The 23089-nt window shown below is 41.7% G+C and overlaps 3 protein-coding genes across 5 annotated transcripts; all 3 read left to right on the top strand.

Moving 5' to 3' along the window:
• Nucleotides 1-12401, top strand: LOC147205048 (melanopsin-A-like). Of its 2 annotated transcripts, XM_086111380.1 has the most exons (10): nt 1-114; nt 243-482; nt 4386-4519; nt 4592-4795; nt 6986-7157; nt 7681-7842; nt 8387-8494; nt 8756-8930; nt 9385-9525; nt 9882-12401. In XM_086111380.1, exons 2-10 carry the CDS (start codon nt 295-297, stop codon nt 10275-10277), a joined length of 1680 nt encoding a protein of 559 aa, XP_085967506.1. In that variant the 5' UTR covers nt 1-114; nt 243-294; the 3' UTR covers nt 10278-12401. The 2 variants fall into 2 exon arrangements, with proteins under 2 accessions (XP_085967506.1, XP_085967505.1); XM_086111379.1 differs by having other exon boundaries at nt 34-482.
• Nucleotides 12402-14155: 1754 nt separating this feature from the next.
• Nucleotides 14156-20413, top strand: LOC147205047 (rab5 GDP/GTP exchange factor-like). Of its 2 annotated transcripts, none has more exons than XM_086111381.1 (8): nt 14156-14211; nt 15623-15809; nt 15997-16121; nt 17402-17553; nt 17625-17694; nt 17798-17933; nt 19119-19470; nt 19622-20413. In XM_086111381.1, the coding sequence occupies exons 2-8, from the start codon at nt 15652-15654 to the stop codon at nt 20012-20014; spliced, it is 1386 nt and encodes a 461-aa protein (XP_085967507.1). In that variant the 5' UTR covers nt 14156-14211; nt 15623-15651; the 3' UTR covers nt 20015-20413. The 2 variants fall into 2 exon arrangements, with proteins under 2 accessions (XP_085967507.1, XP_085967508.1); XM_086111382.1 differs by lacking the exon at nt 14156-14211 and adding an exon at nt 14227-14488.
• Nucleotides 20414-20816: 403 nt separating this feature from the next.
• On the top strand, nt 20817-23021 carry psmd9 (proteasome 26S subunit, non-ATPase 9). Its single transcript, XM_086111063.1, has 6 exons — nt 20817-20979; nt 21062-21161; nt 21615-21808; nt 21884-21985; nt 22792-22880; nt 22950-23021. The coding sequence occupies exons 1-6, from the start codon at nt 20863-20865 to the stop codon at nt 22978-22980; spliced, it is 633 nt and encodes a 210-aa protein (XP_085967189.1). The 5' UTR covers nt 20817-20862; the 3' UTR covers nt 22981-23021.
• Nucleotides 23022-23089: the final 68 nt, after the last annotated feature.

Raw genomic sequence — 23089 nt, 5'->3', positions numbered from 1 at the left:
AGAGAGAGAGGGGTGATAGGAGGAGGAGAAATGATGTGGTGCACAGCTGGTGTGAAGGCACGCCGGAGGAGGACATCAGCAGTTCTTCTGTGAAGACGCTTTCAAATTAACTCAGTCAGTACCAGCCAATTCTGGACCAAGTCTGAAAAGACATTTAAAAACGTCTTTGGGAGTGAATGAGTTAAGGACATTTTCTTATCTCTGGACCACTTGTGAACTTGCCGTTGCAACTTTCCTCTCAGGAGTCAGCTCGAGGGAACGGTCTGAACATGGAGGTCAGAACGCAGGAAGTGGATGTCCCCCTTGACGACCATGACGCGGTCCACTGAGAGCATGGAGCCCGAGAGAGCGCACAGCCCGAGCAACTTCTTCAACAAGGCGGACGTGCCCGACCACGCGCATTACGTGGTGGCCGCCTTCATCTTAGTGATTGGCACGCTGGGCGTCACTGGCAATGCGCTGGTCATGTTTGCGTTCTATAGGTAAGCAAGGTGGCGGATATACTGTATTTGACTTATTTCAATTTGGAAGGGGGTCTGCGATAGGCGGAGTACGTTCTGACAATACCGATGCAGCAACAGCCATTAAAAGTCAACATACATCAACATCAACATGCTTAACTCCGTAACATTGTCTTCTTTTCCTTTGTATGCTGTTAAGTTTCTATGCGATACTATTGGTGATAGCATGTGTGTTATTCCCTTCCATGGGTTTTCTCCAAGTACTCAGAATTTCCTCCACATTGCATGCATGCATGTTGCATATCAGTCCCTAATACAATATACTACAGCTGAGCCTTTTCTACAACACCTAATCTCATTTTATAAACATTTGTATAACCGTAGGCAATTTCGATGGAGCGAGTCGTATCACATTGCATTAGAACACATCATGCCATACCACACACACGGTCTCATTTGATCAAAGTTTATTTTATTGCGATACGTTTATTGTTTTGTTTCGCATCTCTTCGTATCGCATTGTATCCCATCACAGCGTATCGTGCTCCAAACCATTGAATCTTTTTAGCGTTTGTTTTATCTCAGTCTTATTTTAGTGTATGAATTATTCCCTATCCATTAATTTCTCGTTTTTCACGGTTAATGGAGAAAGATGGAAATCCGTGCAGTAAGATTACTGTATTGTCTTACTGTATCATGTCGCATTCCTCTCCTATTATATCGTAGTATACCATCATGTAAGGTAGCAAATCGTATTACACAGTCCGACATTGTTGGTGGCCCGATAGCCCTGGGCCAGTCTCGGGCCACCTTGTATCTTGCAGACGCTGGCCCGACAGGCCCAGAGAAATTTCATTCAAAATAACTGTCTTGCTTTTTTACATCTGCAAAACAATGCACTCCATGGAAGTAATATTTTCAAAAAGTCCAAATAATCACTGAAATGTATATTATATCAAGAATATACGGGACCTGAATTGATCCTGACAGGGCCACCACAATGTGGCTGCTGCTGGCCCCACGAGGCTTCCACTCTAAAAGGCTTAATGCCGGACCCTCTATCATGCTATCAATATTTTTATGAATGAGTGACTACAAATGTCACACACACTCTATGTCCACAAAAATACCCCTAGTTCAATGTACCCTATCGTATTCGACTGTCCAATGAAATTTAAGTTTCTCTAAAAGTTGTATTTTTATCACAGATTAAATAACCAAAAACATTTCTTCTTTTTCCGTATATGAATGAATAAAATCATGTATATTTCCCTTTTTATTGTAGATTTTCCCTTCAATATTTCCACAACAAATTTGAATTGCATATTCGGCTCTCTCATTTCCTGTTCCGACTGATGTGAACAGGTTCTTGGAAGAGGAAATGGGTCAGAAGGGGAATTGATGTGTGAGCATGCACTCTCGCAGCATGTGTGCATGTGTGTTCGTGTTAAGGGGATGTTTTCGTCAGGAGCTTTCATACCCCCCCCCCCCCCCGCCCATCACAATGATGGATACTGTAGTTTAAAACGCTTTGCCATTGTGTCCACACACACATACACACAATATGCACATATATATATTTCACGTTCTCATATAGCGAACGCGTTCTCTTTGGTTGATGTGCAACATGGTCCTGTGTGCTGATTGGATGAATTGAATAATGTAATGCACACGCGTGCGCACACACACACACACACATTGAAACATGCATGAAAACGTCCACCGTGAGATACGTTCTCTTTAGGCTATTGCATCGATGTGCATGACCTAAATAATATTCTCGCTCTTACCTAAACTGTGGTGGCCGATGCCGGTGACTTTATAGACTGAGTTAATGTGTCAGTAACAGGGTGCGTCCAACAACATTGCAGCCATGCTTGGTTTTTGGCATTGACGTGATCTTTGTTTCATTTCCGAATGCTTCACTTAGATTGGATTTGAAGTCTAGTACAAGTGTTTAAATAATCCTTGGAATGAAAATAAAGGCAGCGGTACCATGAGCCAATCAATGTGTTGTTGTTGTTTTTGGAAATAGGATTTGTAGCTTGACTAAGTTTGTATTTTTCTTTTTGTCTTGATTTGCGATCAAAGATCTGAATTTTTTTACTCTTGGGCATATTACAGCACTTTTGGAGCATCTGTAACCTTCGATAACATTTGCAGTGCACTCACTGTTTGGCAAGCACAAGTTACTATTTATAATGGGCTATTAAAACATTAGCTGTGGCCTCATGATTTATCAGACATATGCCAGATGCACAAAAGATTTAATATTAGTAGTGGGCTCAGTATTTGGTAAGCACTTTAGCGGACAGATCTGATGACAAGCTGACATTTGGGTCACCATCACTCAAAAGTGGTACCAAACAGTTCTGGCTCACACAGGCTTTAGATTCTAATCCAAATTGCACCACTGGCCATCAGAACGAGCAATGCCTAATCCAGAATAATACTTGATGTGAACACTCGCTTTTCCTCTCCTGTCTTCACAGTGGAAAGATACGTTGCTGTCTTTGAGCACAAGCTACTTTTTATGATGGGCAATAGTACCTAATATTTATTGATCGGTGGCTGCCACTATTTGGCAAGCCATGTTTATGTTTATAATGGAGAAGGAAGGAAACATCATTTATTAATATTGATTTGTAAGATCACCATTTGGCAAACACAATTTACTATTTATAAAGTGCAAAAGGATATAGACCAGGGGGGTCAAAACTATGGCCAGGAGGCCATTTGTGGCCCGCCTTCCATTTTTTTGCAGCACACAGCATATTCTCAAAATAACATTTGGCATGGCTCGCATTACTATTTTATTTATTTTCTTATAAGGAGGGCGGGAACTGTGAGTCCCTAATTCCAGCAAACTACAAATTTATCACTATGTGTTGTGTTTATTATTTAACTTTATGTTAACTGTTTTATTCAGTGCTTTGTTACAGCTGCAGCTGTTGTGAAAGCGTGATATAAATCAGGATGTATTGTATTGTAATGTAGTTGGCTATTCAAAACTTGTCTTAATGTAGAGCTTTTTTAAATAGAGTAACCCCTTGTTTATCGCGGGTAATTGGTACTGGACCCTCCTGCGAAAAGTGAAAAACCGCGTAGTAGGATTTGACACCTCCCCCTCCCACCACCACCACGAGGAATTTTTGTGTTTGTGTATGTTGATGTATGTACATGTGGAAGTAAGATGGATGGGAACGAGGTTTCTTGCTTGAACAAGCAAGAAACATCACAAGGTTAGGGGTTTAGGTGAGAGATGAGGTTCGGAGGTTAGTGTTAGATTTAGGGTTAGGGTTAGAGTTTAGTCTAAGGGGTTAGGGTCAGGGTAAGGTTAGGGTTAGGGTTGGGGTTAAGGTTTAGGGTTCAAGTTAGGGTTAGTTAGGTGCTAGGGTTGGGGGGTTAGGGTAAGGGTAAGGTTTAGGGTTAGGGTTTGGTTCAGATTAGGGTTAGGGTTGGGTTCAGAGTTTGGGGTTGGAGTTAGGGGTTATGGGTTGTGTGACACATTTTCAGCCAAAAGCAAATGCTAGGTCCTTTTCTTTATTGGAAACAATATGGCTTGCACCTAAAAAAAATACTAGTGAGCCCACAACTCATGCTGCATCCTTTGTCTATGAGAAACTGCAGGTTGTACCACAGCAATAGTTACCCCCCCCGTTGCAAACAGCAGTTTAAGCTGTAACCAAATCTTTTCATTTGATGAAAATAAGATAGTCTCTTCAATCACAATGCTGGTCCTGCCATGTTCAATGGTTTGTTTTTTTAATTACCAGGACAATTTTTGCTCTTTCAGTGGCTTTTCCAATTTTCGTGTTATTTTTCAGTGGCCAAATTGTACAACTGTACAAATTTTCATCATCGACTGCCTTGTAATAAATTGTACGTTAAGAACATCTCATTTGTGTGTGTGTGTGTGCGCAGCAACAAAAAGCTTCGCAGCCTGCCCAACTATTTCATCATGAACCTGGCAGTAAGCGACTTCCTCATGGCCTTCACGCAGTCACCAATCTTCTTCATCAACTGCCTCTACAAAGAATGGGTGTTTGGAGAAATGGGTAATTTCATCCTACATCATACGTACTTCCAAACCACCATCCAAAGTATTAAACATCTGGATTGCCACACAGGTTGTAAAATGTATGCTTTCTGCGGTGCCTTGTTTGGCATCGCCTCCATGATAAACCTGCTGGCCATCTCCATCGACCGCTACATGGTGATCACCAAACCATTGCAGACCATCCACTGGAGCTCCAAGAAAAGAACCACACTGGCCATTATCTCTGTATGGCTCTATGCACTGGCCTGGAGTCTGGCTCCTCTTGTTGGATGGAGTGAGTCCCTTACCGCCGTCTACCACATTTAACGCCAGATAAAGCACATTAACTCAGCCAAGCAAACACTGAATACATTGTATGTCACCGGTATAAATTTAGACAAGTACATAGAAAATCGCTTTGCCGATTTCCATAAAACTTTATTTGGCGTCACTATTTGCAAGAGTTAACAGCGTACAAAAGCATGATGCACTTGCTGTGGGTGTGGTATGTGTCAATCATAAGCTATGATTTTTACAATGGGCAGAGGGATGTATCAACGGCTATGAGCTCATGATTTGGCAAACATAAAGCACATTTATCGCTGCCAAACATACAGTACTGTATACATGGAGTATACTGCGTGTCACAAGCATGGAATTAAAAAGCAAAACAATACATCACTGCAGTGGTTCTTAACCTGTGATGCATGTGAATCCATGTAGTACATATTCGTCCGACCACTTTCCTTTTTTGCTCGACAAAAAAAGAATAAAAAAATCCCACGACGTACAATCATGAATCAGCGAATGAAATTTCCCGCAGCACTGATTGGACAAGCAAAGAATGTGATCATCTGCAGCCAGTGATGGCCAAGCGGGCATGTCATAACTACAGTAATTGACATGTTGAGTCGGGTTTGTCTTAACCTCCATGGCAGAGGCTCCGTTGAACCCCTGAGACCGATTCACCGAACCCCTGGGCTTCGATTGAACCCAGGTTAAGAACCAGTGCATCATCGCTTCCCGTAAATTGTTTGAACTCACTACATGCTACTATTTATAGCAGGGACAGTGATGTAACTTTGGCTGTGGGTACACTACTTGGCAAGTAAAAGCTACTATTTAACCGACAAAAGATCATAATTTTACTTGTGGCATCACTATTTGGCAAGCACAACCCACTATTTATAGCAAGCAAAATAATGTCACTTCAGTTGTGGTGGCCGAGTGCACATTGTGGCAAACACACAATCCTAATTATTCATTCATTCAATTTCCGATCCGCTTATCCTCACAAGGGTCGCAAGGGGTGCTTGAGCATACCTCAGCCGTCTTCGGGCAGTAAATGGGGGACACCCTGAACCGGTTGCCAGCCAATCGCAGGGCACACACAGACGAACAATCCTATACGCTCACACTCACACTTAGGGACAATTTTGAGTGTTCAATCAGCCTGCCATGCATATTTTTGGAATGTGGGAGGAAACCGGAGTACCCGGAGAAAACCCACGCAGGCCCGGGGAAAACATGCTAACTCCACACAGGGAGGCCGGAGCTGGAATTGAACCTCTGCACTGTGAGGTCGACGCGCTAACCACTGGACCACCAGGCCGCCCCACTCCTAATTAGGACAAGCAAAATTTTATAACATTAGCTCGGGGGTTTACTATTTGGCAAGTACACACTAGTAAATATAACGGGCAAAGTTATCCAAAATTTGCTGTTGGCTCTCGATTTGACAAGCACAAGACATTTGCACAATGAACAAAAGAGTGGAACTTTAGCAGTGTTCTTATCATTTGGCAAGCACAGATTACTGTTCATAACGTTGAATATGACTTTTGTTATTAAATGATGAACTTTGGACTCACTATTTGGCAAGCACATGCTACTATTTACAAGTGGCAAAAGGCTCTTCTCGTGCCTGTGGGCTCACTATTTGGCAAGCACGCTATAACTTAAAACAGGAAAAATTAAGTAGTCATAGCTGTGATCTCGCTATTCAGCAAGCACAAGCTACTATTTATAAAGGGTAATAAAATGATGTTATTTAATCATTAGCTTTGGGCAAGTCGCGGAACTGTTTACAACAGTTACAACAATGTATCTTTAATAGTTCTATGCTGGCTTTCAGCAAGCATAAAATTGTGGGCTCACTATTTGACAAGTGAGCACTACTCTTTATATTTATTCAAAGTAATATAACCTTATTCAATAATAACCTGTGGACTCACATTTCGCCAAGCAAAATCTGCTTTTTATAATTTGCAGAAGAACCTAACAGCTGTGGATCACAATTTGGCGAACATAAGATACAATTTACAATGAGGGAAAGGAAGGACATTGTTATTTGATAATGAACTTTGGACTCACCATTTTGGAAGCAGGCGCTTATCCATTGATATATAGTTGTTTTGATAAGAATTTAGCTGCAATTTTTTCGTGATGACAGCTACATCCTTAATTTTCATTTTACTTTGTGTAGGCTCTTACATCCCCGAGGGCCTGATGACATCATGCACTTGGGATTACGTCACATACACAGCGGCCAACAGGAGCTACACCATGATGCTATGCTGCTTTGTCTTCTTCATCCCGCTTCTTATTATCTTCTACTGCTACCTATTGATTTTTCTGGCTGTCAGGAAGACCAGCAGGTGAGCAGGAGGCCTAAATCATGTTTGTGGTATACCGATACCTCGACTTGCGTGTGATAAAGCAAGTTGATATTTTGCTTCTTACTATGTTGCTTATTTAATTTTATTTAACATATTTATGTCTTATGGAATTTTAACGTAAATTTTAGCATTACATGTTTGCACTGAGAGAGGAAAGTAATTTCATCTGTGCTGTATGTTCAACATAGAGCAGATTTGACAATAAAAGCTGACTTGACTTGATTTGACTTGACTATGACCAAAAATTGGAACTGTGAGTGAGTGAGTTATATTTCATTACTATTACTATATTAGAGTATATTGTACTTTGCTATATTTCTTATTTTTTTAAATTATGTTGGTGTTTTTTTTTTAGACATTTGGAAAAAAGAATTCCATTCATTTTATTTGGGAAAGTTGATTTGCGATACAAGTGATTTGAGTTACGATCATCATTACTGAACTATCTAAACTCAAGGTGCCAATGAACTGCTAAACGCTGAACTAATGTTGTTGTCTTCAGGGAGGTAGAGAGACTTGGCACCCAGGTGAGGAAATCCACATTAATCCATCAGAAATCCATCAGAAGTGAATGGAAACTGGCCAAGATCGCCTTTGTGGTCATTGTGGTTTATGTCCTCTCCTGGTCACCGTACGCCTGCGTCACACTCATTTCATGGGCCGGGTAAGACTGCTTTAATAAACTACATCAAGACAAATTGGTAATGAATGACTTTGTTGACCTAATGAATTCAAATAATGTACATGTATGTTAAGGCTCTCAAACACTCAACCAGAACCGACTCACTAGTGCCCCCTAGAAAGTTTGAAAAAAAGACGATGGGCGAACAGGAGTAGATGGGGGGGGGGAATTGTTTCAAGTGTTTTTAATCTGCTCAAACAGCCTTTGCCCATATAAACACAGTTGGTGAAATTGTGAACAATATATGAATATATTACTCAATATCGGACTTCTACTCATTCAAAGGGGAAGTCACCAACACAGAGATGGATTTAATCTACATTTTCAGATAATCCCTGAACGCGCATGACCCCATGATTATGTAACAAAACATCAAGAGATCAGGGTTAACTTTGAGCTGTTGGACTCATCTTTTTTCATGCTCTACTAAATTAAAAAAGGACATTTAGCTGATGTTAACATTTTATATTGACAATGGAAATGCTGCATATGATTCAACCTGATTTTATCTCTTTGTTTTATCCAGCCATGCCAACATCTTGTCGCCATACTCCAAGTCTGTTCCTGCTATCATAGCAAAAGCCTCCACTATCTACAACCCTTTCATCTATGCCATCATTCATAATAAATACAGGTAATCAGCTCAATCAGAGCCTCCTATCGTGAAACCTCAAACAGCTGGCTCCACTCTAACAGACACGTTCCACAATTAAGCAGTGGGTCCTGAAAGACAGGGGCCTTTATTTTCCTTATATGATACGTCTGCATCCACTGGATACAATTGCAGAGGATGGGGCATGGTTTTGTACATCACGTCCTAAAGGTCATCTTGCATTCTGTAAATTTTGCACTGTCTGTATACTGTATATGTTTTTCTCATTTCTGCTGTCTTCAGGTTGACTCTGGCAGAGAAGTTTCCCTGCTTGTGGTTTCTGTCTCCCACTCCTCGAAAGGAGTGTATTTCCTCCTCATCCATCAGCGAATGCTCCTTCAGGGACTCCACCATCAGTCGCCAGTCCACCGCATCCAGGACTCACTTCATCAGAGCGTCCTCCAAACCGACTGACATGGTAGACTTAAGTATTTGCATTGTGCCGCAACAAACAAAATAAAATTCTATGGAAAAGAAAATTACATTCAACCAAAAAGCAATGCTGCATGCTGCACGAGAAAACCTGAAATGAAACAAATTACAACTTTAACAAAATATATGGCAAAAAAAATACAAATCAGCATAATCAGCGAGTGGTGTAGCAAAGAGCAAACTTTGAAAGAAACAGATAAATGCTACGTGAAATGAACAAAACCTATGGTAAACAAAATACAATACAATATGGTCTGAACAGAAACAAATCACTTCATTAATGGAGCATATTCAAATCTCAATTCAACTTTATTCAAACATTTTTAACAATATAAACCAGAAAAAATTGAAGATTTTTTTTTTTTTAATGATGTGGAATCGAAAATTGAAGTATAGATTCTGAATGAATGTGTCCATATCGGTTGAAAAACCTATTGCAGGTCCCAAGAGATGTGGAGTTGGAGTCTCTCGGAAGGAAGTCTGGAAATTCATTTAGGAGTCTGTCATCCTACCATCAGTCCAGCAGAGGCAGCTCCTGCAGGAGGCCACTGGAGCACAAGACCACCCATAAAGTGGAGAAGGTTGGTTTGAGGATATACAGTAGACCGCTGGTGTCAAACCCAAGGCTAGGGGGCCAGATCCGGCCCGCCACGACATTTTATTTGGCCCGCGAAAGCAAATCATATGTCATCTTCCATCATCCTTGCTAAAATCTGTACCGAAATTGTCATGTGGAATAAATAACATTGAGATTTTGCAACTATCTTATTACCCCGTTTACACTCACTTGAACAATAATTGAACAAACTATTAAAGTTGACTTGACTGTTCGACAATCACTGTCTCATTGCATGTACATTCTTATTGCTCATGCACATATGTTTCTTTCTGTTTGTTTGTTTTTGTTTTTCTGTTTTGTATTTGTTTCCACCACCAGCATCCATGTACCATGACTGAGTCATCAGGCAACTGTGACCATGAACTGGTTTCTAGCACGCTCACCAGCGCCACTCTCCCCCTACTAGTTCTTACCAGGAGGCGTAGTCGCAGTCTGACCCATAAAGACTCAAAGAGGGACAAAACCATTCCCGACAGGCCGCAAGGCTGCAAGAGCAACTCTGCTGACTCCCTGTGCATCGGACGAGCCTCGACGGCCGAGCCGCACGCATCGCAGCAGCAGGGTGTCCCTCGAATTGTCGTCATCAGCCCCACGTCCGAGAGCAGACTGGTCCAGCAGGACAGCCTCTGCTTGGAGGAGGCGATGGCAAACAACGTTTTGGTTAGTCTGAACTTCTCGTCTGAGGTGTTGGAAGCGGTGGAGTTGCTATCCTGACTTGTTTGAGGACGTTTTGGCTCTTCTCCATCCTCCATGTTGCGTCGCTGCAGTTTTTTTAAAGGCTTTGTCTTTCACATTGTCAATGTACAGTATTTCAATCTTTCAGTGATCTGTGGTACCCTAATGAGTTTGGCAAAAAGCATACAGTCCTCTGAGCCCCAAACCCTAAACCTTGGACAGTTTGCCAGTAAACTGTTGAATGTTGGTCGTTTGGCAGAAATCAAATTCCACACTAAGTCAGCTGTGTGAAACCCTAGACAACACCGGAAGAAAAAAAAGCAATCAAGGCTACAGGTAATGATAAACTGGCCTTAATGCTCCTGCACTGGGTGCAAATATACAAAGTTTGAGGGAATTTGGAGCCTAAACTAAGATTTAGAATTCGGACATACGGTTAGAGTTAAGGTAGCTCAGAGGAGACGGGTCGAGCAGTCCAAAGCAGAGCCAGCCTGACTCTGCTTTGAGGAGGAGATGGTGAACAATGTAAATTGGTCTGAACTTCTCATAAGAGAAGGTGAAGGTACTGGAGGCACTATCCTGACCTGTCAGAGGAATTCTTTCCTCCACCCCCTCCGCAACTGGATCGTCTGTTGCTGCTACGAACTACCCTTTTTTTTAAAGGTTTGATCTGTCAAGTTGTCATTGGAGTCTAATCCATCAATTTGCTGGACTAAACCGACTTTGGGCAACTGGCAGACCATGCAAAGCCCTAAAACAAGGTGTGATTGCTTGTCAACAGTCTGGGTCTTGGGGTCTGGGTCACCGAACGGAAAATGCTCCCATGTCAACTGCTATGTGAAGCACTACATGACAGATGAAGTTAAAAGCCAATCAAAGGTACATGCAGCAATGGAGTGGCCCTGGTGCTACGAGAACTCGATACAAATGTACCTAGCTTGAAGGAAATTGCAGCCTTGGGTTGAGAGTTCTACATTGGCGTTTGAGTTAGCGTTTTAGTTAAGGTTAGATTAAGAATAGGGATTAGTGCAAGAAGTGAAGCACCCCTTGAAATTCTCAGGTAATCAGATCACTGTGCATAAATCACTCCCGCACCATCGGCATGAAAGATGTCAAAGATTACAACACACATGAAAAAAAACTGCAACAAAATCTACAGGCATACATTAATGGGGCCACATACTCCAAGACTAATTGTGAATGGACAATTTTGAAGGAAATTTGATCCAAGGGGTAGGGTTCGGGGTTAAGGGTTGATTTTAGAGTTAGGGTCTGAGAGCAGACCGGCTCATCAGGACAGTCTCTACTTGAAGGAGGCAAATGGTATTTTGGTTAGTCTGGACTTTTCTCCAGACGGCTTACATGCTCAAAAGGAGGACTTTATCATCTTTTCTCCACACCTTGCAAAACTAGACTCTCTGTTTATTTGCTGCCATAATTTTTTTTGAAAGGTTTCGTCTTTTCACTTGTCTCTGGAGTCCAATTATTCATCAAGTTTCTGTATCTCATTGATTTTGGCCAAACGGCAGACTGCCCCCGAACAAACAACTTATTGCCAGTCAACAGCTTTGGTCGAGTCACTGATCCCACGCAAAGTGCTGTATGAAACACTACACAAAAAAGCTAGTCAAAGCTACAGGCAAAGAACGCACCCTTACTCCTGGACTGCATGTGAATTTACAGAGTTTGAAGGATATTGAATTCTAATTTTAGGATTCGGATCAGTTTAATCTTTGTGGGTGAGGAGTTATGATTAAGGTTAGGATTGGAGTTTGAGTTAGTGTTAGGTTTGGGAATGTATAGTTTATGAATGTATAACCTATTCAATTCACATCATTGTCACTAGGTGGCACTGTGATAAATTAGATAAAGTGGCATTTGGCATGTCAAGCTCATCACACAAAAACTTTGGTCAGGAGCTAGCTGACCATGTAGAATTATTTAGATGTTGGGGGGGTAATCATGGAACTTCACTAACATAATCGAAAGCCTCCCACATTCGCAGGACTCAATGAAAGTAGGACAAAATCTGTTTCAATCTGTGTGATTCACAGCATGGGTTCTTGAGACTTTTGTTTGTTTGTTTGTTTGTTTTTTGCCTGACCTGTCACCATAGATGTGACTGTTGACTTTCATGAAACAAAAATAAATAAATAAATGTCATTGTCTTGTCGGCACTCCTTTTCCTGTACCTTTTGGGAGAGACAATCATAAAGAGACTATTGTTGATACAAATCAACTGTGGGTATAGTTATTTAATTTGTCCTGTCCGCTTATATTGAGCCCATTGTGTGGATGCAGTGTATAAATTACTATGATCGTCCGTGCACAGGCAGAAAAAACACACATTTTATATCAAGGCTTTTTTGCTTGTAAAATGTACAGTATGTGACCACTTCACAATCAGACAACAGCGTGTTCAGCATAGTAAATTAACAGATGGATAGTTCGCTATCTAATAGCTGCACTCCAAATGAAAATAATCTCTTGTTCCACAGTGTAGCTCATTTTATAAACTTTATTTTAACATTTTTATGTCTCAATGATTTGATAAATACATGCATACACAGATATATACATTTCATGCAAGTCATTTGTCATTTTAAGTTTTTTTTGTTTGTTTCTGTTAGAGGAATCTATGAGCAAAATTGTATCATGTTTAAAGTTTCATTTAATTTGGGCACATCGAAGCGTTTGGGTGCGTATCCAGCACCCCCAAATGCCTGCACACAAAGGCGCCGGCCATCTGGCCGGGGGACTGTTGAAGTCCACAATTAGCACGTCAATACAGGTGGACAACCACAGGGGAGAAGGCGACACTCGGTCACAAAAGGGGAATGAATAATTCGGGAACAGCGGTTGAGCAACAAAAGACGAGTTGAGAACACCCGTCGCGCCCAGACGACATTGACCATCCGCAAAGTCTACAACATGCTAATTCGATGTAGACCAGCCAGAAAAGGCGCCAATGTACTGGTGGTTCAAGTTGGAAAAACAGGTAACCAATCACTACCGAGGAGCCGGACCGGGGTGCGGCATGCAAACATCGGGGGCAGTGTTTTTCTTGTATTTTGCATATGTTACAATAAAATGTCGAACTCGCGGTGGCGGGACTGAGAGTGTGATCGCGGAGCAACTAACCGTCGTTCGCTCTCAGAGATCCGCTCCCGCCGATATTGAAGACAATTTTCCTGTGTGCCGAGTCATTTCTTTAACTTTGTCCGAGAAAATCTCTGACAGTTTCCTTTCTTTAAACAAAACAGATGTTTGCACAATATCCACAATGCTATATTATAAAACACATTTTCTCCTACAACATGCTGCTGTGTTGTCTTCCACTTTTCCAGCAGGCATAATAAATGGTAAAATATCCATCCATCCATTTTCCGAACCGCTTGATCCTCACTAGGGTCGCGGATGGTAAAATATTTTCTTTCCAATTTAGTTGAGCACTGCATGAGGTATTTTAATGGCTGCTACATTCTGGAAAGAACTTGAGAACTACATGCTGTGAAAAAAAATCTACAATTGCTGGGGGGAAAAAATAACTATTTGAGTCAAAAGAAAAACAAGTGTACCATATTGCCTTTATATTTTGGGAGGGGAGATTTTCACGTCCACAAATCTACATTTCTAAAATCAGTTACTAATATTTAAATTAAGGATCTAATAACAAATCAGAAATGTAGGTCGGTGATTTATTAAGAAATGTTTAACAGATAGGTTTGACTTTTTTAAGGGGTTAGCAGTGTAAATTGGAATGACTGAGATCTGACCCATGTAGCCATCCCAGGTGCGGGCGGCTGAACACTATTTTGCTTACAATAACTCTTAAAAATATCATCTTTTGTAACTGACCAACACTTATCTTCTATCATCCACAACACGGGCGCCTTTTTATTACGTCACTCCTCACGCATGACTAGTCAGCTGTTGCTGCGTCCAATTCTTGCACCATCTCCGTTTTCGACAGGTAAATTATTCTAATCACACAAGTATGGCTTTATGTGGAATTCTTAACTTTCTAAAACTCAGATTAAGCATCAAAATGGGTTCAAATGTTTTCACCATTTTGGTGACATAGTCACTAGTTTACAACTTTAGGCGTCGTTTATCTCACTCGGGCTCAGATGACAGTCAGCTGCTAAATTACTTCAAAATGATGCTAGCAAGTAGCAATGCTAATAAGACACGAACAAACCTTCTCAACATTTTGGCCGTTGGCGTAGCTTGAAGGGTGACGCGACCAGGTGTGTATTGTGTCAAAAGTCTAACATCGAGTTAACGTCGGTTGTTTAATTGAACGAGGATGTTGTTTGAGGAAGTCCGGCAGAGTTATTTGGACAACTTGTATATATTTTTTGGTCCTCTCTGTTTTGACTTTTGTGTCAGTGCCTGGAACAACGATTGTCATTTTGCGAACAATATTGGAAAAAAGTGAATCAAAAAGGAATCTATGAATATTTTTTTCTTGGTCTTTTTTGCATAATAGTATTAAATATTTCTATAGTATTTATTAATACACAGTATGGTAAAACCAGGTCTGAACGATTATGGAAAAGAATCAAATTGCGATTTAATTTTCAATGATTTTTTTTCAAGTATTTTTCAACAAACAATCTTCGTTACAACAAACAATGTCAGATATATTATGCATTATAGGATACACATATAAAGCATTAATTAGTATGAGAGAAAGCTTATCTACCACAATCACAGGTATAAATTTACCAAATACTTTGATGTGATGTGACATATTACAACAATATATATATATTTTTTAAATCATACTTGTCACTTCATGTTTTCTGAAACATAATGCGTAAACGCGGACTGCACTTCTTAATCACTCAACTTATCATCCATCCAGTATTTATTTGATCAGTTTTATCCTCACGAGGGTCGCGGGCATGCTGGAGCCTATCCCAGCTGACTTCGGGCAGCAGGCGGCGTACACCCTGAGCCAGTTGCCAGCCATTCACACGGCAATCATATAGACTGATAAATAAAAATAAAGATACATGTATAAAAATGTATCTCAAGCCAGTAACATCACATGCTAATGTGTAGGAAAGTACGTTTTATAACATTTTTTTGGATATAACATACAGTATTTATATTTCCAAATGGATAAGTAGTATAGTTTTTCAAAAACCTTTTAAGGTCAGATATGTTAGGTTGTGGAAATATTGTAATTTTTTGTTTTATGTGTGAGATAATCAAATATTAGAGAAAGTAATGACATGTCAATTTTGTAAGATCATAACACTAAGCTCAGTGTCACATATGATCACCATCCAATGAAAACCACATAGGTCCAAAATGTTGTCATTGGTTTTGTAGTTCCTTATGTCCACCAAGAAGCTTGATTTCATTTCCCATAGAAAACAGGAAGGAGTGATTGACACGCACAATGTGGACGGACAAGCAGCGAGGGATTCGACTGTCTCAGCAGGAGCTCCTGTGCAAGAACTCCTGTGGTTACTATGGCAACCCTGCATGGCAGGGTTTCTGCTCTAAGTGCTGGAGGGAGCGAGTGCGGCCTGCCGAAGCCCGCCGAGAAGACAACAGGTAAACCTGTACAGGCGGCATTTGAAGAACATTCTCTCTTTATAGTCATACAAGTGGAAAAACAATTGAACAAAGAAGTTGACAAATGTAAAAGTTAGATGCATTACACACCCACCCAAAATATTTGAAAACCTGTGAGAGACCAAGATTCTGATCTCTCTGACTTCCTGTTGGTGACTTCTTGCAGCGCGGGTGCTGACGGCACACCACCAACCTTCTCCAAATTTGAGGAGAAGAAGAATATGGAGAAGGGTCGTCGTATCAACACCATGAGGAGACTCTTCTGGGGCGGCCCGTCCCCTCCCAAAGCTGGTAGGAACATTATCAACAACACAATTCAGGTGTCGCGCAGTAAATAAACCACGGTTCTGCCTGGCCAGCATGGCTGCTTTCAAATGAATTCACCACGCTCCTCTTCGGTTATTTGTTTCTTTTGATTTCAATGTACTCCTCTTTCATCTTGACTTGAATTTAAGAGTTATTTGTAATCATTGGTTTTAAATATAATAATATTGGAGTTGAATTTGCAGCTGTCTTTTGTATCTTTGTTTTGTTTTTGTTTTTTTTTGGGGGGGGGGGGGTTGTGACCTTTAGAGTCCATGGCACCCTGAGCATCTGCCTAGCTTACTCAATGGGCAAGCCTGCTTGCATTGCAAATTAAAGCTCCTCTAGTCGTAGGTTCTTTCAAAAGGGGTGTTCACACGGCACACATTTGCTCCGGCGCTGCACCGATGTATTTTGTTGCGATATATTTTGCACTGCAGCAAATTGTGTGGAGCGTTCACACGTACAAAGCCGCTGAGCGTGTCTGCACCGGCACAGCGTCGGTGCAGCCCCACTTGCGTTCACACGGCAGTTTCTGCAGCGGAGCAAAACGACAGAAAACAAATGAGCTGTCGTGTTGGTTCTTTTTAAAACGTATACACAACTCAAGCGACTACTGGACAGGCACATCCTTCTCCTTCTCTGTCTCCGTGCCTTCTGCTCGAGAGTGACCGCTCCTGAAAACGTAAATCAACGATGACTTCAATGACACTCAGAAAAGCAAACACGTAATGCACCAAACAGAAAATCAAGAGAGGAAATCGCAAAATAAATTATATGGGGTGTGGGGGGTTGTGAACACACAACAAAGGAACAAACTACACAAACAACTCCGAGACAGTCCAGTCTCCTACAAAGGGAAAGATGTTACCAGCCAAGTCTTGTGTCGTTATTAAACAAACACATGACGGAAGTCCGACAGAGCACAAAAGCAACGCATTCTCGCCGTACATAAACTCTTCACAAGCATTTGCTCTGGAGCAAATTTAACCCAGTTGCGTTCACACGTGCAAATTTACACCGGTGCTGCTTCGCGAACAAGCATTTGCTCTGGAGCACATTTTTAAACCACCTCCAAATTTGGTCCGGTGTAAGCTGTTTTCCGGGGCTACCCCGGACCAAATCTTACCGTGTGAACACCCCTAATGACTGGCTGTGAAATGTTTGTCCACTGACTGTAAAGGATACTTAAAAGCACAAATTGGAGGTTATTCCTTTGCCAGCTATGAAACTTGTTTGGTTGCTCTTCCTCCCACCACTCCCTTTAGAACCTTCCGACAGTCAGATGAATGTGTTAAAAGCCTTCCAGAAGCTGGAACCCGGAGACTTCACCGGTTTCTTAAAAACATTCCACAGCCCGTCCTCCCAGCGTCTGCAGTCCCGTTGCACAGCCTTCCTCAACACAATGGAAGCTTACCATGTAATCACCATCTCATATTGAGAGAAGGAGAATGTGCCGTTGGGTTGTTCTGACCGCGTGTTTTAATGTAGGCTCTGCCAGTGCAGAAGCAGTCGGACCTCGTGCAAGACTTCTACCAGTCCTTTGCCGACTATTTCAGCAGTAAGTGCCCATCGCCTTATTGCCATTCAAGTCGTCCATTTAAGGCAACCTCTAAATTGTGCATTTATCTGTGGTGGGGTTTTTTTCTTATTTTTCTTCTCAGGGTTTTCAGAAGCCGAGCTCACTCAGACGATGGAGCATGTGGAGAAGTTCATCATGACGCGCTTGCACAAGTGGGTATTCTGCCATGACAGCTGTGACGATGAGCAGAAGGACCTGATTTTGCAAAGGAGGATACGGTTAGTTTTGCCCCATACTTTGTTGTTTTTAATTCCTGGGGTTTCTTTGTTTAGTTGCATGCTTGCGGTTTTTGATTCATCAGCCTGCATTGTTTGGGACGGGTTGGTGTCCCTATTTAGTTTTGGTTACATTCCTTCCATATATGACAGTTTAAGAAATAGACATTTTCAATGTTTAACACAGGGGTGCCCAAACTTTTTGGATCGAAGATCTACTTTTCGATCAACTAACCTCCCGGGATCTACCCTTACCGGCACGCGCGCGCGCACACACACACACACACACACACACACACACACACACACACACAAACACAAGCACGCCATGATGAGAAACAGCCTGAAAGTGAGGCATGCAATGCACTTTTGCAGCCTGTTAACTATCGTAGCTCACACGTACCGTTTTAAAGTGCTTCCCTGGGCCCTCCTAGGTTCCTATTCTTTGCCCGTGCCCTCGGTGAATTGTACACGAAGCAAACTCTGAATGAGAATAATGACGATAAAAGATAGAACGCAACAGTTCTGATCACAAGCTGCAATTGCAGACTGCTGAGAGCTAACAACTTCCGGTGACGTAATCACGCGCCACCGTAAATTCAAGATTTACCTGCTTTATTTTATTTTTTCAATATTTTTTGGGGTGAAAATGAGACTGATAAGATGATTAGGGTACAGTGTAAATTAACACAAAAAATATATATTACAAACATGTACAAAGACACACAAATGGTTGGTTGTTTTTTTTCTCCTTGACACTCCTCGGATCTACTTGGGACCTGTCTTAGATCTACCGGTAGATCAGGATCGACCTAATGGGCACCCCTGGTTTAACATAAAAAGCTAATATCCCCCTAAAAATCCCTTGAGTTAAGAATCGACACAATTTTCAACATATGCAAAAAAAGATATATTTCATCAACTAAATTCAAAATGGGCAATTGAAATTGTGTTGTTATAATTGTATTAATTTATTGGGTTGTTTTTTTTCAAATCACAACCTATCTTTTGAAAATATAAAAAAATCATGCTAGGAAAAAAAAATAAGGCAAATTAATTTTTTTTTTTTAAAAAGCCCGGTCTGATCCATTCTATTCTAAAACACCAAATTTCTAGTTTTGGAGTCCTGTTGGCATCAAATGTGCAGTTAGATGCTGACTCATTTCCTATTATATTGCTTTTTGGCAGTTCTTTGAACTGGGTCACCCCGCAGATGCTCAGCGTACCTTTCCCGGACGTGCAGAGCGCCGTCATGGGCGACCCCTTTCTTCCCGCTATAACAGCCATTATCGAGATGGACGCCAAACGCGCCCCTCAGGACAAGCTGGTGTGCGTGTCCAAGTGCAGCCAGCACGTGTTCGAGGCGCTCTCAGCCTCCAACAGTGAGCCAGCCAACGCTGACGACTTCCTGTCTGCCCTGGTCTACGTTGTGCTCAAGGCCAACCCGCCTCGCCTGCACTCGAACATGCAATATGTCATCCGCTTTGGCCTCCCGCATAGCCTCATGGCAGGAGAAAGCGGCTACTACTTCACCAACCTGGTAAGTTTCGTACACGTTTCAAATATTTTCTACTTTGACAAAATAACTGAAAGCGTTGAATGAGAAAAGTAGTTGTATTTCAATCCAAAATCCAGACTGTGAGTACTTTTACAACTTCTAAAATGACCCCATTGCTATCATTTGGTTCCAGTCTTGCGCGGTGGCCTTCATCGAAAAACTGGACGGCCCCTCGCTCAACCTCAGCCCGGAGGAGTTTGAGGGCTACATGCGGCGTAGACAGACCCCAGCAGCAGTGAATGGGTTGCGGGAGGTGGCCTGCGAAACGCGCCATCTGCTGGACGAGCTGACGTCCCAACAGGAGCGGCTGGACCGCGGGGTGGATGCCCTCAACGTGCAGTTGCAGACGTGGGTGCAGGCAGTTCACGCCCAGATAGACCAGGCCACGTCCGAGCTGGTCCTGGTGCAAGAGGAAGTGACCGATCTCTGTTCATCATCGTCATCACCTTCCTCCTCTGATTCAGCTGTCATAGAGCAGGTAGTGCTTACGAATCAATATGCAGGGCCTCCCGATACAGACTGTTAATCACAAGCCTAGAAGGTACTTGCTTTATTATTCAACCCTCTGTATTAACTTTATCACTTGATCACAAAAGCACAGGTTGTATTTCCACTTTGTACAAGTGAATTGTTTGTACTTGTTAGCTATTTGTGTGAGTAAAATGAAGAAAGTTTTAAATGCATTCCGTGATTACCAGCAACTGTGATAGCGTACCACTCAGGTTTGTTTGTATGTTTGTTTCCCAAAAAAGAAGTTATAATATATTAAAATGGAGATTTATACGAATCTAAGATGGTCCATAATACTGCTATATGGGGATGTGAAATAACTAAGCAACCTCTTACTGTACTTATAAATTGCATTGTTGACATGCATATTTTTGCTTTTGAAGGGTTTCAATAATAAAAATCTGAATTGACTTGATTATGCAAAGTCATTGGTTATTTTCATGTTTTGGAGGGGAATTAAAGGTTACTTTCTCTTTTTCTCCCTTCAAATCGAACATTAGGTTATTATTTTGTTTGGTAGATATCGAAATGCCCTCGTGTGATCAGGAATGAGTGACACAGCAGCTGATTATATAACACCGTGAACAGAAAGCGCTGTTTTCGGCCCAAGCACTAAACAGAACACAAACTTCAGCCCATTTTTCTTCTAAAATACTCATTTGTCCGACTCGTTACAAATGTAATCTTTAATGACATCACAAGCCCCACTCAGTACACACTCTTTGACGTTTCCGCCTCCAGTTTTAAATCTACCCGGACACAATGCGGCGTAACGCACAGGTTTCCCAGCGTGACACAAGACCGTTCCACCTGAATTACAAAATCTGCCCGGACACGATTGTGCTGCACAACTAGGAAGTCGCAATGAAGATGACAAACGAAATTTGTCGAGAAACCTCCATGGATGATGTTAAAAACCTTATTAAAAAGAAAGATGACATCGAAGAGCAAATTAAAGCGTACTACGACGTCCTGGAAGATGTAAGTTGCCGGAATATAACCATCAGTTTGTCGCCGATATTGCAAAGTGGTTGTATCTTTGCTGGAGTTTTTGTTTTTATAGCAAGGGGTCGGACTTGATGGTCCCTTGGTGGACGCAGAAGGCTACCCGAGAGCCGACGTCAACTTGTACCAAATAAGAACCGCCAGACACAACATTTCATGTAAGTAACTCAGTGGTTTTTCTTTCTGGCGTTTTCTACACGATGACGTGACGTCAACTCACTGTACACGGCATTAAACGCAACTAAATCAAGCCTCACAATATTTTAAAGAACTAATATTAGACAAGTACTACATTCTTGGGGTAAAAATACAAAGTTAGCAAGAAAAATTTTCAACATTTGAAACATTTTACCAAAGTACAGGAAACTACTAGCCAAAAATATACGAATTCCCAAAAAAAGTACAGAAACACTAACATTCCTAACTGCCTTACAAGTGTAAAGAAATAAAGTGTATCATCAAGCTGAACAAAGTAAAACGACTCATCCTTTTAATACATCTGACACAAGTCAGACCCTCTCCAGTCGTGACCATTTTTATCTGCCTTGTAAATCAATATGTACGTCTCAAACTCTACAGTAATGGACGTCTCTCACCGTTTGCCATGGCAGGCCTGCAGAACGACCACAAGGCCATCATGGCGGAAATCGAGGATGCCTTGCACAGGCTGCATGCTCGGGAGAAAGCCAAGCACCTGCACGACCGGACGGAAGCTCTCGAAGAGGCCATGGAACAGCAGGACACGCTCCCGGCCGCTTTTGCGCGGGTGGATGCAGTCACGCAGGGTTCTCCCGCCTCCACAGCCGTGAGTGATGGAGGACACTTTGGCGGTGGTGTTTGAGAGCCTTTCTTGACTTTTTGCTTTCCTTTCTTGCAAAAGGGCCTCAAAGTGGGAGATGAAGTCATTGAGTTTGGTTCAGTGAATACTGGCAACTTCCAGAACCTCCACAACATTGCCTCTGTAGTGCAGCACAGTGAAGGGGTAAGTAAGACTCCAGATGGACGCTCCAACGTGTCTTAATATGTCAAGATGCTAAAATGGCTTGCCTTAATGTGACAAGGCCACCAACAGTACTTTTCCTCTATAAAATACCAAAAGCCACCATGGAAATCTGATTTTCATGACAAAATAGTGTATTTACAATCAATCATAAGTGTAACAGTTTAATATTTGGGGACATTTTACAAACTAACTGCACGCTACTTTGTAGTAGTTTTCAGTGTGTGCGTGCACATTATATCATTGCTTCTACTTCAAAATTTAAATAATCTCCGTCATCTTTTCTTTCTACTTTGTAGTAGTTTTCAGTGTGTGCGTGGACATTATATCATTGCTTCTACTTCAAAATTTAAATAATCTCCATCATCTTTTCTTTCTATTGTGACACTCTTTGTAGTAGATTTAACATTACAAGCACTTGGATCAATCTTAAGTTCCTTGGAACAGTTGAATGTCCAGAGATTTGTGAAAACTCATCCACATGGGCTCCAACCACCAAAAAGCTATTTTTCCACTATTAGGAAACGCATCAACCACAGTGAAAACACATCTAACCAATTCACTGTTGACAAATCCCTCCTTCTGTTCTTCCAATCTAAAATCGTGTCCATGTATAACTCTCTGGCTGTATTAGTTCCCTTCCCTGGGCTCCCGATCCCTTACCGCATCAAATTCAAAATTCTTACATCAAGCCACCCATAACCACTCCCGCCCACACACACACCCTAAAGACTTGCCCCATAACCTGCAATAAGTGCAGCAATACTGTTTTATTTTGTTTTTCTCAGAAGCCGCTGCGAGTGACAGTGGTGCGCGGGGATCAGAGAACCCACATGAGCTTGACTCCGCAGCGGTGGTCTGGCCAGGGTCTGATGGGGTGAGTTCATAGCACAGATGTATTTACAATATGATTGGCCACACATCATTCTGCATGTTTTCTTGCCAGGTGTAAGATCGTCCCCATGCCTCCACGTTGAGCCTCTTGATCTTCATGTGAATAAAGACCTTTTCAAATTCAGATAGTGTTTTTTTTTTAGTTTCTACATTTGAAAAAATATTCATCACTGGATAAACAGGATTAAAAAT

Source organism: Hippocampus guttulatus, chromosome 5, assembly GCF_054856545.1.
Source record: "Hippocampus guttulatus isolate MCC_2025c chromosome 5, RoL_Hgut_1.0, whole genome shotgun sequence".
Taxonomy (NCBI): Eukaryota; Metazoa; Chordata; class Actinopteri; order Syngnathiformes; family Syngnathidae; genus Hippocampus; species Hippocampus guttulatus.
This window is presented reverse-complemented; position numbering and strand designations above follow the sequence as displayed.